The sequence below is a fragment of the Apteryx rowi genome, unplaced genomic scaffold, assembly GCF_003343035.1.
Source record: "Apteryx rowi isolate R43461 unplaced genomic scaffold, aptRow1 scaffold_237, whole genome shotgun sequence".
NCBI classification, from domain to species: domain Eukaryota; kingdom Metazoa; phylum Chordata; class Aves; order Apterygiformes; family Apterygidae; genus Apteryx; species Apteryx rowi.
The window spans coordinates 1,109,780-1,125,252 of NW_020448719.1; the positions used below are offsets into that span (position 1 = coordinate 1,109,780).

Here is a 15,473-nt window from a genome sequence, read left to right on the forward strand (position 1 = left end):
GCTCTGATGTTTAAAAGCCATTTTTGGGGTAGAGGTAGTCTGACAAAAAACAGCAGGAATTTTCCTCAGGCTCCTGGGTTGCACAACCAAAAATGACTCCTCAGTTTCACTTAGAGTAATTAAGTGAATAAAAACCTGCCATATCTACATGAAGCACAAGGGCCAATAAACATAGCAATTAGATGCAAGGGATAAGGAAAAAGAATAAAACAAACAAGAAGTTTTTCACTTGAGTCAGCATCTTAAGAGCTCCAAGAGGTACTATCCCGTGCAGTCAAAAAGAGCAGATGAACCTATGCAAAATTTATGAGTGAAAGGAAATTTTAGACTAAGTAAACTCAAAATACGGCCAGCACATAATCAATGAGACTGACTAGTCTAGTGGCAATTAAATCACAAAAGCTTTCAGATCAAACATTTCCCTTTTAACAGATGCGTTCTCTCAGGTACATGGAATTTTTCTTCAGTAACTAAGTTATATAAAAGCAATTATTCACACTCCAGGGCCAACTATCTCCTCATTTTTTCCAAAGCTGTAACTATCTACTTCAGTAGAGTTGCACCTTGCATATACCGGTATAGCGGATGGGAGAACAAGGCACAGAGATGAAGTGTTTTGTGTTTCTCACTATGAGTTTAAAAAGTAAAGATATTCATGGAGTATTTGGTCTTAAGCTTAATAAAAAGTATTGCTGAATACCACACTGCAATAAAAAAAAAAGATAAAAACAGATTAAGATGAGAGGAGGGAGTGCATGACAGAAAAAATTCTTACAGTAAAAAGCATCCAGATTCTCCTAATTCTGTTTCTTCCAAGGTTTTACTCCTATTAATAAGGCAGAATTTTCCATTTTAAAAGGCTGACAACCCCCTCAACCTTTTTTTTTTTTTTTTTAACATGGCAGAAAATAGCAACGCTAGGAAAAAAATCTCAGCAAATTATGTAAAGGATTCAAGAGAATCCCACAAAAGATTTCCAAGGGAAGACACCTAGAAACAGGCAGTAGTACTGTCTTCTCATCTTTGAGAGAATAAAAAATAGAACATCTTCTTTTGCTGGTAAACTTTACAGTTAAAAAAAATAGGTTGTCAAAATAAAATCTGCCTAGCAAATTGATCGCTATGTGGAACAAAAACTCTTACTGTTGTGGACAAAACACAATTATACAGATTAAGTCCAGCCTCTCAAGTCAAACACTTACCTAAAACACTAGATTACTGTGCTTTATGCTTCAAAGAAAATATTCTATTGGTAATTTTCTATTGAATTTTATTAACAGATATCTTTTTAATTGTAGAGAAAAATCAAATAAATGTTTGTAAAATAAATACTTTGAAAGCGTCAATATTTCTGTGGCAGTGGAGACCTCCAAGACTTGTTACTTGGGGAACAACACTAGGGTTACTCTTTCTTGGATATTCTTGTTATTAATTGCAGTTCAATTGCACTGGAGGGTTTTTTGAATAGATTTACACTTTATTCACTGTTGGCAATACATGAAGTTTTCAGTATTTTATAGGCTGGGTACCTAAGTAGGCCATTTTTATTTTACCTTTAAATTGGTTTTCCAGAGAAGCAAACATCCACCAGTAAGGCCACAGCTACTGGGTGGCTTTGTTAGGGGATGACACACATCTGCTGGCTCTCAGCCTGCACTTGCACGGCACAGGTAGGTGGCTTTGGGTCTAAAGAACACTTCCAGAGGGTGATGAATGATAACAAAGCAAAGAAAATGAGAGAGATTTGACACGCGTCCATGTCAACAAAGAACAACTTGCTTTGCGTGCATAAAATTAGCCTCATCAGACAGATATTTGCCAATCTGGAGATAGCTACCGAAGAAGTAGCAGACTGTCACCAAGATGACCGCTTATAGGGGAAACAGACTCTGCAGTAAACAGACTCTGTAATTTTATATCTAAAAGAAAGAGTCTCTGAATTGAGAGACTGTGTGATCTTGTGCCTGGAGGAAGTATCTTTAGAAGCCATCATGACCACCAAATAAATTTAGAAAAGGCGCAGTAAATACAGATAGCCTGTTATGTAACGACATCACTGTTCCCTTCTGGTCTCGAGGCTGTCTATGGATCCTGTAGGATAAACAAACACAGGTCACTCAGATTTAAACCTGCCTACAAAGCCATCAGAAAACTAAAACTTTTGAAATTGCTTTTAGCCCCAAACGGTAACTGCCCTTACCAGCTAATACATGAGTGCTCTGCCTACAGAGATGGAGGACGAGCCTACTTCTTGAGGGCAAAGCGACTGACAGCATAGTGAGAAGAAGTGTAAATTTATTTAAATGAAAAAAAGGAGAGCGAACCTTGGGCGAGGACTCTGGAGCCATCAGTCGCGCAGCCTGCCTCAGGGGGATTTGTGAAAGAGCTTCTTACACAGGGGCACTCCGGGGGATACTAGTGTTTTTATTCCTAACAGATTCCTGTCATTTCAGTTTGTGTCCACTCTGCGAGAAGGGCATATAGATAAAATTAACCTTAATTATTCCTAACGTGGCTCCAGGTCAGCTTCCTCCTTTTGTAAATTAAGGAAAAGCACACGGAAAAGGGGGAAAAAAAAATCTTTGAAAACATGCTAGTAGCAATAGGTACATTTAACTGAAAACAAGCTCACGGCAGGAAAGAGGAGGAGCAGCGGGGCCTGGAAGGAGGCCTCCTGCACCAGCCTGCTGGCGGGGGGACAGGCAAGAGCGTCCTCCCCACTCTGCAATCCTCAGCGATGACACTTCAGGCAGCAAGAGGATCCCGCTACAACAAATGAAGAAACTTTATAGCTCTCTGGGGGATAATTTGTTTCAAGGTATGGCAGGTGAGGCCGAACAAGACTCATATTTCATTAGGAGCACCATGAAAGCAATCTCCTTAAGAGGGCCTGTTTCTTAAATGAATTTAGAGGCTGCAGCCAGGCCAATAAATTAAGCAGTTATTTAAATCAGTAAGTATGTGCATATGTGTGTATGCGTGGTTTAAGTTGGCTCAAAAAGTACAGAACTTAAGCGAGTAAAGGGATTTTAGAGAACACATCAAAATCATGGAAAATTTTAATGTATGTATTTTTCCACTGACATCAATCTTTTATTGCAGTTAACAGGAGAGAGGCAGTACAGTCTTTTGACACACACACACACACACACACACACACACAATGAAAAAACCTAGAACAACCAAACTCTAATTCCACTTCTGACATGAACTTCCACTGTGGCCTAGAACAAGAGTCTGATTTCTCTGTTAACTAAACTCTGCAGATGAAAGAGCTACCTGGCATGAATTACAAAGCCCACATATCTGCTTAGCAATTCTGCTTTTCAAAATAATCCTTCCTGTACAGTCAGCTTTCTACTGTATCAGTTAGCTAAACTCTTGTACAGTGCTTCCATTATTTTTTAAAATTTATGTTATTTTGTCAAACTGGTCTACATAGATGGTGAAATACAAGTGCTGTCCCATATATGTGCACATGTAGCATTAAATCTGTAAGAGCCCAGCCTCCAAATAAAAAAGATAGAACCTGTAAAAATGTAAGCATGAAAGTTCCTAGCAAAAATTAAGTAACTTTGAAACAAATGCAACACCTCCTTAAAGACAAGCACTATCAAGGGAAGAAAAGGTACTGAAATGCGCTGACAAGGTGCATGGACGATTTCAACTCTGCCCTTTAGTGACAAGATATAATAATCAAATGTCTGTGGCATCATGTTGCTTGACTACAGTAAATTTAATTTTTCTTCAAAATGTCACTGTAGGCTACAGCTTGTACCTTTCCATACCCTAATTTGTTTGGATTTCTTTCAAGTCTGACCTTAATTCTAGGTATTTCCTGGATTTATAATACTTAGCTTGTGGATATTTACAACCTACCTTTCATATATTTTGTCCTCAATAACCGAATGTATTCTTAACCTTAATTCCATCTTAACAGTGCCAAACAGGAACAATATACTTTATTAAATTGAAAAACTCATGCACAAACAACAAGCGAGCAGCTCAAAGCATGCTACCTGGCAGTTTTTTCAAATGATTTGCAGATACAGAGTACATCGATTCTTTCATTATTGTTTATTTTAACTTTTATTGCCCAGTTCAGGGGTACACGTTGGCTACTTAGCACTGCGGTAAAGCAGCACAAAATAACAGAGCTGTGCCAAGATGCATGTTTCACTCGAGCGTTGCTGAGCAGCTCATCCGTCCTCTTCAATCCCTCGCTCTTCCCCGCCCCGGGAATCCTCCTCTGGCCACCCGCTCTCCCCCGTGGCCTGTGCACCACCTCATCACCACGTGCTTCTTTCCTCTCTTCAGCCCCACCTTCTCCTCCACACAACTACTGACACCCCTTGGCCTTCCTACTGCTGGGTAGATGGGACACAACAGGTATCTTCTACAGATGATCATTTAGAGTAAGCAACAAACGGCAGGCCACCGTTTGCTAACTGATCGCTCATCTTTAAGCGGAGGCTGTCGGATCAATCTCACAAGTCACCCATTTCTAGTGGTCGGCTTCCAGCCAGACATATGTCGTGGCTGAGGTCTTCTCCAACACCCCCTACAGTTCTCAGCGACAGCAAAAGCAAGTCTGTGGCACCTGACGCTGTCAGGTGGGAGAAAGGAACCTCCAGTTGTGTGAAAATGATGTCAGAGAAATGCCCAGCGACTTCAGGCTTACCGACCGCTGCCCCAAACAGGCAGCTGCCACAGAGCGCTCTCTGCCGATGCAGGAATTTCAATTATGCACAATAAAAAAACCCATAAAACTGACCCGACCACAGATGCCAAATTTCTTAAAAAATACATTCTTTAAAGTCATCTCCTAATGAAGTAAACTGATTCACTCGCAGGTTCTGAGAAAAATCACCTTATATTCAGAGCGATTGCTGCCATTTTATGAAAAAACTTTTTACCTGTAACAAAAAAGCCGAATTCCTACTTAAAATGGAAAACTCCTTTTGTTAGCTGCAGCTGATCCCCATCTAAATTTGTTAATGCACTCCATTTTACCAGTTAAACCTTAAAGTCCTTTACTCATTAATACCACACTATTCCTTTTTCTTTTATGACCTATGAAATGTTACTGTTCTAGAAATGCTAAATCCCACATTTATCCACAGTGAACATTTAATCTGTATCTTCGCTACTCCTGTAAAAAAGCAGATATTTCGCTGATACTTGCTTCTTTGACACTACCACATCTACGACCTATTTCCTATAGAGTTAATCAGTATAAAATCTAGATCAGATCCATATTAACTATACAAAAATATATAACAACTATTTCAGGACAAAGGTTTTTCTGTGGCGCCAAATCTGCCTCTACAGGTAACAGTCCTGCCGGTATCAGCAGGAGATCCATGCAAGCCTGACACACAGACTATGTTTCTAGACCTGGGCAAAACTTCTGACACCACGTGACGTGCAGGACTCGATTGCCAAGAAGCAGACTACAGACCAGGTTTACGGCAAGATCCCGAATGGCCTCAGTTGCGGGTGAGTTATGCTACTTCTCCTGCCTCTACTTCTGTGTTGCATGAATTAAGAAGCTGCTAAGCTCAACACTGACGACTCCCAAACACACAGATCTCGCTAAAAGGTGCCAACAACGCCCCAAGAACTGCAAGCTCACTAAGTCTGTATTTTTAACGACACAGGGCCTTTGTTATTATAAACTTCAAAACAAAACCAAGGAATTCCACATAATATTTATACTTTCAAAAGTACAATATTAATACAGGTCGGTCAGTTAGAAATAACAGCAGTTTGTTAGGTCTACAAGATTTAACGTAAAACCGGTTTACAAATGCTGAAAAGCAGTAGTGGTCTGATAGTCACTGTTACACATGAATTTCTCTCTTCCAGAAAATAAAAAAGTCCCAATTCAAAATTACCAGTATCAATGAAATATTAATAAAACACCCCCAAACATGCCACAATCACTATTCACAAATAAAGTTAAAATGAAATATACAAAAATTCACTTAATACTGTTAAATAACAATAAACTACAAGATTTCCTGAACAGAAATGGTAGGACCCCTGAATGTTTTACAGTGAATGTCAGGAAAAAATTAAGTTACCTATGACTATTTTCATGATATACCAGCCAAAGATTTACATGACCATTTCAAAATATACCAATAAAGATTTACAGTCTCTTTAAGATGCACTAAACAAATAAGTTCATAAAGGTGAACACAAATGCTTAAAAATACTGTAACCATCACCAAGGGTGTACTTATGATACTCACTGAGATGCATAAGCATAGTAGTAACATGTTTACTATCTCTGGTAAACAGATAACATCTAAGATCTGAAAAACTCTCTAAGTTCCCATTTTAAAAGTTCTGTAGCATAGTGAATTCTTATCAAGTACAAACTTGCATCTTTCCAGTTGATTTCAAGTGAAAAATGTAGAAATGGGAGGGCAACAAGATGGGAAAAAGTGACATTATTCCCATCCTCTTGTCACTAGTTATCCTGTTCTTCTGTAATGAAAAGATTCTAAATTTCAAAAGTAAACGGGTATAACGTGTACGAATTCTCTTTTCACTAACTGTATTTCTAAGTTAAAAAAAAAGGTAAAAAAGTCATTGCTTCTGCAGGCCCCATATGCACAATAACGTGCAAATATTGTACGCTGGAGTAACCCTGACACAATTTTTCATCCAGCCTCCATGCTCTGATTTCTCAGTAACTAATATAGGATCTGAGAGCAAATAATAGTTAACTGTTCACTTGTTTGAATCAACTTTCACACCATGTGCTTTTCAAAAACATAATATGCTTTATAATTTTTCAACTATTATAACACATACTTCCAATGTTAAATAAGGAATTAAGTGCCATGAACTTAGAGCGTTAAAGATGGTTCACCTATAGCCAAGCAAAGCTATGTTTACATTCCAGGAAACACTGCAGTTTAAGAAATACAAAAAACCCTGCAGCAGTAGAACATTTTATGAAGAGAAACAGATGCATTCACATATTATAAAGCCATTGCAACTTCTTCAGGCATGGAACTGTTGTGTTAACTATACAGACAGTAGTTATTTAGCAGCAATGATTCCGCAATAAATAATGCACTGTGTTTCTCAGTCCTGCACAAAAATTGCAGCTACAGTTACATCAACAGCTGTAACCTACTGGCTCTAGTGGCAGAGGAGACCTTAAAACCAACTGTACAAAAAATTGTCACACTGTGACAACAAATATAAAAACATAATCTGCAGGTTGGAAATAAAAAGACTCCACTGTGAAGAGGACAGTGTAGACAAACTGCGATTCCAAGTCCACCAAAAGAGAGAACTGCCTTCAGATCCGAGTCCTTGACTGACAGAATAGGCTTGGGCTTGACTCTGCATTGCCGGCTTCAGAAAAGCATGCTCTGCCTTCTGTTCTTCCCATGTCCTGCAACAGAACACGGACCGTGGTAAGGAACCGAAGCACCTGCACAGCCGAGTATTTAATTATTATCCACCTCTGCTGTCTTTCTGTGTCAGGAGAATATTCTTTGTGTCTAATCCAATATCAGGACCTTTTTCTAATTGCACTCGTTGCATTTTTTTTTTTTTAAAATTTGCCACAATTCAGCACCCACACAATAACAGTTTGAAACTCCCAAGATGCTCTTGTATTAACAGCCCCTCTGCCCATCTCTATTTAAACTCATCTCCTTCTGTGCATTTAGCATGTATGTTTCTAGAAGACTCTAAGCAAGTCATTTTCAGGTATTTGAGTTCACTCACACAGACCAATTTAACAGAGTATTTTTTAGTTTAGAATGTCTCCAGCACAGCATTCAACTTGCAGATATGAGAAAATACTGAACTTCCCATACCTGTCTCTGGGTAAGTGGAATTTCGAAAGCCAGGGTCTTTTTGCAACTGAATCTCTTTTAGACTGAATATTGAAACACCTGGAACAGTAACAAACAAGCAAGCAAACAAAAAAATTAATTCACATCCACGCACAACTATGCTTTATTGAACAAAATTCTATTCTCAATGTACAGTTTAAATAAGGGAAAATGTTTCCTATTCTCAAATACATAAAAAACAATATATATCAGACTGTTTAATAGGTTAGAAAGTTTTTCCTTAAGAAACAAACTTAGCTTTAATGTATTATCTTAACAATACTCTGCTGTTTTATTATTTCTCTTACTTTCAGGCAAAGTATGTATCCTTGTTCCAAGACTTCTGAAGTATGCGTGTTTCATGGCCTCTTCTGCTGAAATTCTCTTCTTTGATTCATACTATTAATATAAATGGATATATGCACATTGGTTTTTATTAAAGAATTATTTGCATCAAGTGATTCGTCAAAGGAAGAAGTAGAGTTCTACTTGCTCAATGTTTCCCACCCACTCACCAGGACATCTTTGTTGTCATTACTTTTACTTCACACATGAAAATCTAACATGTGTTATCTAAATTAGTATTAGCAACATGTAACAAGATTGCTAAAATAGTCAAAATAATTGCTGTAAATGGATGCAAACCAAAAATATACTTAATCTTTATTTATAGTTTTAACAACAATTAGAAGACAGACTTCTGGCTACTTTATATTCTAATAGTAAATTGCAATCAAATGCTATTTCATGAGATTAAAAGAAGTTTCCCAATCAGAATGCATTATGCTGCAGCATTTTGCATAAAACGGAACTTAGACAAGGTGGTCTTCAAGCTATGCTCAACATGTCTTCTGGTTGGCATCTCTGGGCAGCAAAGATGCAGACATTTCACTAGAAAAACTGTAGAGAAGTAAGAACTAACTTCAAACAAGGACTGCAAATACTGTTCCCACAGGTTGTGTAAACAGATGAAGAACTGATAAAGAATTAAAATTTTTGGCTGCAGTGCAAAGTAGGGTAAGTGCACTCCATCTTAAATACTAAGAATTTTTAAGATGATGAAGTTACAGTGCTTCTGCCATCCACTCAAAGACTTAGAAGAGGCCTTCCATCTTGCTTCCCAGCACATGACTCATTTTTAAAGCAGATTAAAAGATTAAACACACATACTACTTTACCATCTGAATACAGTGTACAAGAGCAAAGAGTAATATTACATCTTAGTAACTGCTTCCCTAATAGTAAACTAAGTCCATTGTTGCAGAAATGTAATATTTGTACCTAAAAGTTATTTTTTTAACACCTTATTTCACAAGAGCTTTAGATTTTCAAGAAATTATTAACATAGAGTCCAATTATATTTTTACAAGATCGAGTAAAAGTATTGCTCTTCTGGCAGAAGAAATTAAATATCAACTTTCAAATTCCTAGACAAGGTAGGCTAACAATCACTCTTTCCAAATCTGTCTTCCACTACAGACTCAGCTGCATATTCTACTTTGAGATAGATCTAACAGATACTGTAGTTTGCAAGTTTAGAGCCTTTAATATATTATTTCTAAAATTTATTACACTTTTATAAAGCAAAACTGCAAAAGACATCTTACTTGAAGAAACTTCGCTATCAATTCAATTCCTTCCGTGTCTAGCCTAAAAATAGAAATATTTTAAAAATTAAAACAGTTTTTGAACTATATTTACCAAAGCAAAGTTGCAAAATAGCTGATTTCATTCAACGATCTCAAACCTGAAAATAAAACTTAAACAAAACAATGCTTTCACCTAACAACTTTCCTGCATGCTAATGTGTATACACACAAATGCCAGTATCTCATAACCCAACTGCCAGAGAAACACTGGTGAAACATGAATCCTGAGCTTTGGATTGTGATTTAGTAGGAGGATCAGGGTCATTTATTTTAGCAAAAAAGCTTCTTTTTTTTTTTAAAGCCTAACACTACTCATTTATCGGAGGACAAAATGTTAAATCATTTTCTTTAGAGTCAGAAAGCAATGCACTAGGCTTTGCTATAAAGTTTATTTATGGTAACTGTGCTGTTAACAATTCAGGTACAGACCCTTCAAAATCCCCGTAATGGCTTTAGCATTATCTCAAGAGACTGCTCAAGGAAATTTTGCCATTCTGACAACGAGTCTACTGCATAACAGGAGAGATCTGGGCTATCTGGGCTGTCCTAACGCTATGCAGGCATTATTAATCCAAATTTATAGTTCTACAGGTCATTGTGGAGTTGTGCCTTGAGTGATATTACACAGAGTAATCATGTAGTACCAGGATTATGCTTCGCATTAACATCTGCCCACACCAATGTAACTGACGTGTGGTTTTCTAACATTCACTAATACACCATACTTGGAAACATGCTCACATTTACAAATATGCAAAGCCACAGGGATGCATATTTTCTATTAATAAAACACAAAGTACCTTGGTGCATGGTTGATTAGGGGCTGCGGTTTATATTTAGGAAAGTTGTAGTTTCTAAATTCATCACTGGAAGAAATGCCTGGCCATGTTTCTTGACATGGAGTTCCTACATTAACAAAAAAAACAACAAAAACAACAAAAAAGAACTTAAAAATTGTAAAGATTTATATAAGTAAGCATTTAACTTTGTAATTTAAGCAGGAAAGTGAAAAAAAATCAGTCAATGACTCTGCGCTGTACAAATTCAGCTATGCACAAAGTGATCGAGAGTACACTCATTCACCTGGAATACAATGGAATATAAAGTGTCACTGTTTATAGACAAAGATCTACAGTTCTCTGGGAAAAAGTGTTTAGAAGAATAAAGTAAATATACAGATAGCAACATTACTGCTAAAAGCATCCATTTACCCAGAAGTCTGAAAATTAAGTGCAGTTCATCTTCAACAGTCGAACCAGGAAAAAGAGGCCTTCCTGATGCCATTTCAAAAAATATGCATCCAACACCCCTTTATAAAAACAAAGAAAAAGATAAATAAGAGACAATCCATCCCTTAAAACTTTCAGGTCTTCAAGACTTTTATGATGTGTCTTAAATTAAAACATATTATTAAATTAGTTGTTAATCACATGATGCTATTAAAAATATTGTTTTGAAAGAAGATATGCAGCTGCAAAAGAATCATAAAAGACTAAACAAAACCTCTGTCATAGCTATATTATATCTTATTCCTTCAGTTGTCAAATTCATCAACTGCACTGAAGTTCATAATAAAATACCATGTTATCATGTCATAGGAAGAACATGCATTTCTTTTCCTAACACAGTGGTCCTGATGCATGCTTACTCTAAGCAATAAAAAGACACTCTGCATTTTCAAAGAGAAATACCAGCACCTTCCCTGTGTGTCAATCCTGTCTCTAAAATCCAACTCAGTTGTAGTCTTCAAAAATTCAAGGATTAGTATTTGAATGCTGCTATATAATAATGAAGAGTTGACATTTTTCAATTGATGAGAAAAAAAATTAAAATTTAGCAAAACTATACAAACCACATGTCTATTTGAGTTGAATACTCTGAGGATCCCAGGAGAACATCAGGTGGTCTGTACCATAACGTGACAACTTCATTGGAATAGGTCTTTGTAGGAACAGACTTCGCCCTAGCCAACCCTTGATAAAAAGGAAATAAAAGGTAATGTGCTGTTGCTGGCCATAATTCTTCCAAATATTGTATACATTTCTATTTGTTTGTGATTCCATTTTATTTAAATGAGGAAAAAGGTCCAAAATACTGCGTTACTTGCATTTTTTTTGCATGGAATTGGCAAAGAATTCTCTTTTAAAAGACAAATTTACCTTAATATTCTTGCTGAATACCTTTCCTATTATATTCATTAAAGAGTCTTGATAATTACATTTCTACAACCTATGATTTGCCCTTCAATACTTACAGCTAGCTCATGCTCACAGTCTTTTTAAGCATAGAAGGCAGGTAAACAGATCAAAACTTGATGAAATTTATAGGATTACTTCAGAACAGTGAAGCATTAAATCAACAGGACATCTTCCCCCATCGACTCCGACATCCCTTACATACTATTTCCATTGGAGAATTATGTTGCAAGAGGCAGAAGGCAACAGATGAATAATGAATTGGTGGAAATGGACGAAAGCGGAGTTGGACCGACAAGGGTCTTCCATAGCAACATTGTCAATTTATCAGTAACAACTTCAATAAAAATTAGCTCTGTCATGTTAGATGCAATCTTTGGAGAAATTTTTATCCACATACAAGCGAAAAAAGCAGTTGTAGCACAACTTTCAAAGGACTTCCCTGACACAGAGTATAACAGGAAACTCATCCATGTGAGTGCCCCACTCCATGGCAAGTGCTCACTGGAAATCCCAAAGGAACTTGGTTTATCAGTGAGAGAGGATGGAGTAACATCTGACAATTCAGCATGTGGACAGACCCATTCTCTCCCCCATCATGGTTACCCTGCTTTGGAGTGATTTTTAGGAAAATCAAGCATGATAAAGACACAGTGCTTCTTAGGCTCCAACTTAAGGATTTGACCAAGTGCTAGTTCCAAAGGAAGCTGTAAAAATTACTTTCAAACCTCAAGTTAAGTGACAGCAGTACTTATATGCATATCACTCTGATTACTAACATCCTGTAAAAGGTTGACTTTTGCTGAATACGCACAAATTCACTATAGATATGATGTTCTCATCTTTCCTTTCCAAATGTAACTGCAGATAGCTATTTCTCTTTTGTCTTCCTCAGATGAATTCCAGAATCCATTATGGTTGTTTCCACTAATTCATACAAAAGAAACACAGGAACCAACACAATGGTTTGTGGAATATTTCCGTGTGTCCAAGACTGAAATCATAAATAGACTAAAAATACTAACTTCTATAGAAGATTTTAAAACTGAGGGAGACCTGGTTTGGGACCATACCCAATAGACTGAAAGCTACTGCTACAGCTACAGTTCAGCAGTTACTAAAAAAAGGGTACAGAAATCTGTTTGAGTTATCATAACATTCAGAAAACATGGCATAATTCACTTGGGAAAAAAAAAATCCTTCAGGAGTGATAACCTATGGCAACACATAGTGGAGGAAAGGTAATTAAAAATATTGAAGTAAAGAGCACAAAAACTGGGTAACAAGATTCCATCCCAGACCAGACTGAACGGCAGGACAGCTATTACTAGACGATGTATGAAACTGGAGTACTTTTAAAGTACAAACACACAAAATGGAGCAGAGCATCACTCTAATGAACTAACAAGTCAGAGCGGAAAAGTTAACCAATATTTTGGGAGCTCTCTTCATGATTCTTTTAACATGAAGCATAATCTAGGCTGAAAACTGAAATAAACAAACAAAAAAAATCAAACTCTTAACCAAATGAGATTCACAAATGAAAAGGAATTAACCAAAAGCTTTAAACCCCCCTAAATAATAGCCCTGCAAGCCTAAAAGTCCTTCAGTTTGAAGCCTATTAATTTACTGCCTCCAACAGCCTAGCTAATAGGGACATTCAAGATGTCCTACAAATACCATTTCTCCATTCACCTCTATCCATGTCAGCTCATGCTCCAAACAATTCAAAGTAAGTTGTGACAGAGATAGCATAGCTACTTTAAATCACTGACAGCAAGTTGCTTGCTTGGTAATATTGGTCAGGTAACATTTTTCTTTTTCAATTACTGATAAACAAAAAGCAGCAATAACGAGGACAAGTTCTCACTATAACCAGGAAGATACAAAGCAGATTCTGAATCCCAGCCTTTTGAATTGGTAAAAATGTAGAAAAAAGATGCATTAATACGCATCTTAATGTTATTTTTCCTGATGTTCACAGTGGTTTGCAAAAGCACATTCCCCACTCCAAAGAATTTCAAAGTTCAGTGAAACTTATTTTCAGTATTTTCTTCATTTTCTTGAAGAAAATATTTGTTATAGAAGAATTTCAGTCCATACCAAAGTCTGCTAGCTTCAATTCTCCTTTCTCATTAATTAGTAGATTTTGTGGCTTCAGATCTCGATGTAACACCTTTCTCCTATGACAGTATGCCAAACCACGAAGAATCTGGTATAAAAATAGCTACAAAAGAGAACATTTACGTAAGTTAGACTGAAAATACTAATCTATAGATTACTTGTTATTCTAACAGTCCACTTGGGGCACTGTAGAGTTAAATCTCTGTATTGTAAGCAAGACAAAAATCCATCTCAAAAGGTAAGTTAACTTTTCATATGAACACATTCTGAGTATTTTCATTATTGTTTAGAAATCTAAAACCTTTCTATGCTAATGCATTACTTTTACACAATACTTTAACACAACGATTTTAAGAGCAATTTGTTCTGCATAACAGAAGAGAACCAAAGAGCTGTTTTTTTTCCCAAATCATTATTTACCAATGCTCTTCCCCACACTAATGTCTTTTTAGTTAATGGTCTCTGACTAGAAATTCTTTTCTGCTACAGAGTCCCTTCTTCAAATGTAGCTCAGCAACCTTATCCAATTGTGCAAAACTATGTAAATAACGTTTTTGCAGGCTATTGGAAAAAGACACTTGGATTCATGAGTTCATGAAACACAGAGAACTGGGGAAATGAGGATTACCAAAATAGCCTGTTTCTAGCATTTACGTTCATCCCCTCACCTTGACACTCACAGGTTTATTTTAGTCCTTTGGGACAGCAAGCCAACCAAGGAACTGCAGTCATGCACATTAATGCTGCATATATATAGACACATACATAGTAAAGGGTGGAAAAAGGTTTAGCCAAGGCAATTTACTATACCATTGCTTTAATAAACAGTACTTTGCAATTCCTGTATGCACAGAGGGCCTGCACTTGAACACAGAACTTCTGGGTAGCTACTGATGGTATTGGTTACTACACAATAGTCCTCAGCTGATAAAGGTGAGCAAATGGACAATGAATTACTGAACAAAACATGTAGAGTGTTACAAAGAGTAGTAAGTTTACCAATGTGACAAATTCACCACATAATAGGGTTTTTGAGGAGAAACACTGGAATGTTTTTACACCATCATTTTCTAACACATGAGCTTATTTTTGTACCAGATGACACCCCCAAATTCTTTTTCCTAAACTGGACAAATACACAGCAGGATTTTACATCCATCTGCTCTCAGGCTGCTTATATGGGAATTATCTACTCCAGGAAAAAAAAGGGATTAGGATTGTGGATTTTTTTTTCTTTTTTTAAGGGCAGAATGAGAAGCAACGAGTTTTGTTCCATCTATTCATATCCATACTGTTGCAGGGGTAGTCATTCACAAGTGATATTAACAGCACAGCTGTGGAAGTCAATAGCCATCTCTAGTGCGCACTGGGACAGCAAGGATTGGTCAACAAGACAGAGCAGATAAGCTTGGATCTTCATCACAGTTAGCATGGATCCTTTTGGAAACGCACAGGACAACACGGGTGAAACTCACAGTTTTGTCTGAAACAGTAATATCTGTCTGCAGAGGTCACACACATATTATATTATCCACCTTCACTTTGTTAAAAACTCAAAAGTCAACAATAGCTGAGGAACGTGAATGAGGAGATGAATGGGGAGGTATTGCAAATATTAATAATGATACAAACCCCTACAG

The 15,473-nt window shown here is 36.9% G+C and overlaps 1 protein-coding gene across 4 annotated transcripts in view; it reads right to left on the reverse strand.

Annotated features, from left to right (window-relative positions):
• Positions 1–5,643: 5,643 nt before the first annotated feature.
• The window catches only part of CDK17 (cyclin dependent kinase 17), a 61,970-nt gene continuing 52,140 nt past the window's right edge, over positions 5,644–15,473 (reverse strand). For 3 of the 4 annotated variants that reach the window (XM_026066043.1, XM_026066044.1, XM_026066042.1), the window contains 8 exons: positions 13,813–13,936; positions 11,367–11,487; positions 10,726–10,823; positions 10,315–10,420; positions 9,473–9,515; positions 8,174–8,264; positions 7,848–7,925; positions 5,644–7,417 (listed from right to left, as the gene is read on the reverse strand). In XM_026066043.1, the coding sequence (XP_025921828.1) occupies positions 7,380–7,417; positions 7,848–7,925; positions 8,174–8,264; positions 9,473–9,515; positions 10,315–10,420; positions 10,726–10,823; positions 11,367–11,487; positions 13,813–13,936 (699 nt within the window). In that variant the 3' untranslated portion in view covers positions 5,644–7,379. The remainder of the gene's footprint in view (positions 7,418–7,847; positions 7,926–8,173; positions 8,265–9,472; positions 9,516–10,314; positions 10,421–10,725; positions 10,824–11,366; positions 11,488–13,812; positions 13,937–15,473) is intronic. The other variant, XR_003253532.1, reaches the window with a different exon arrangement.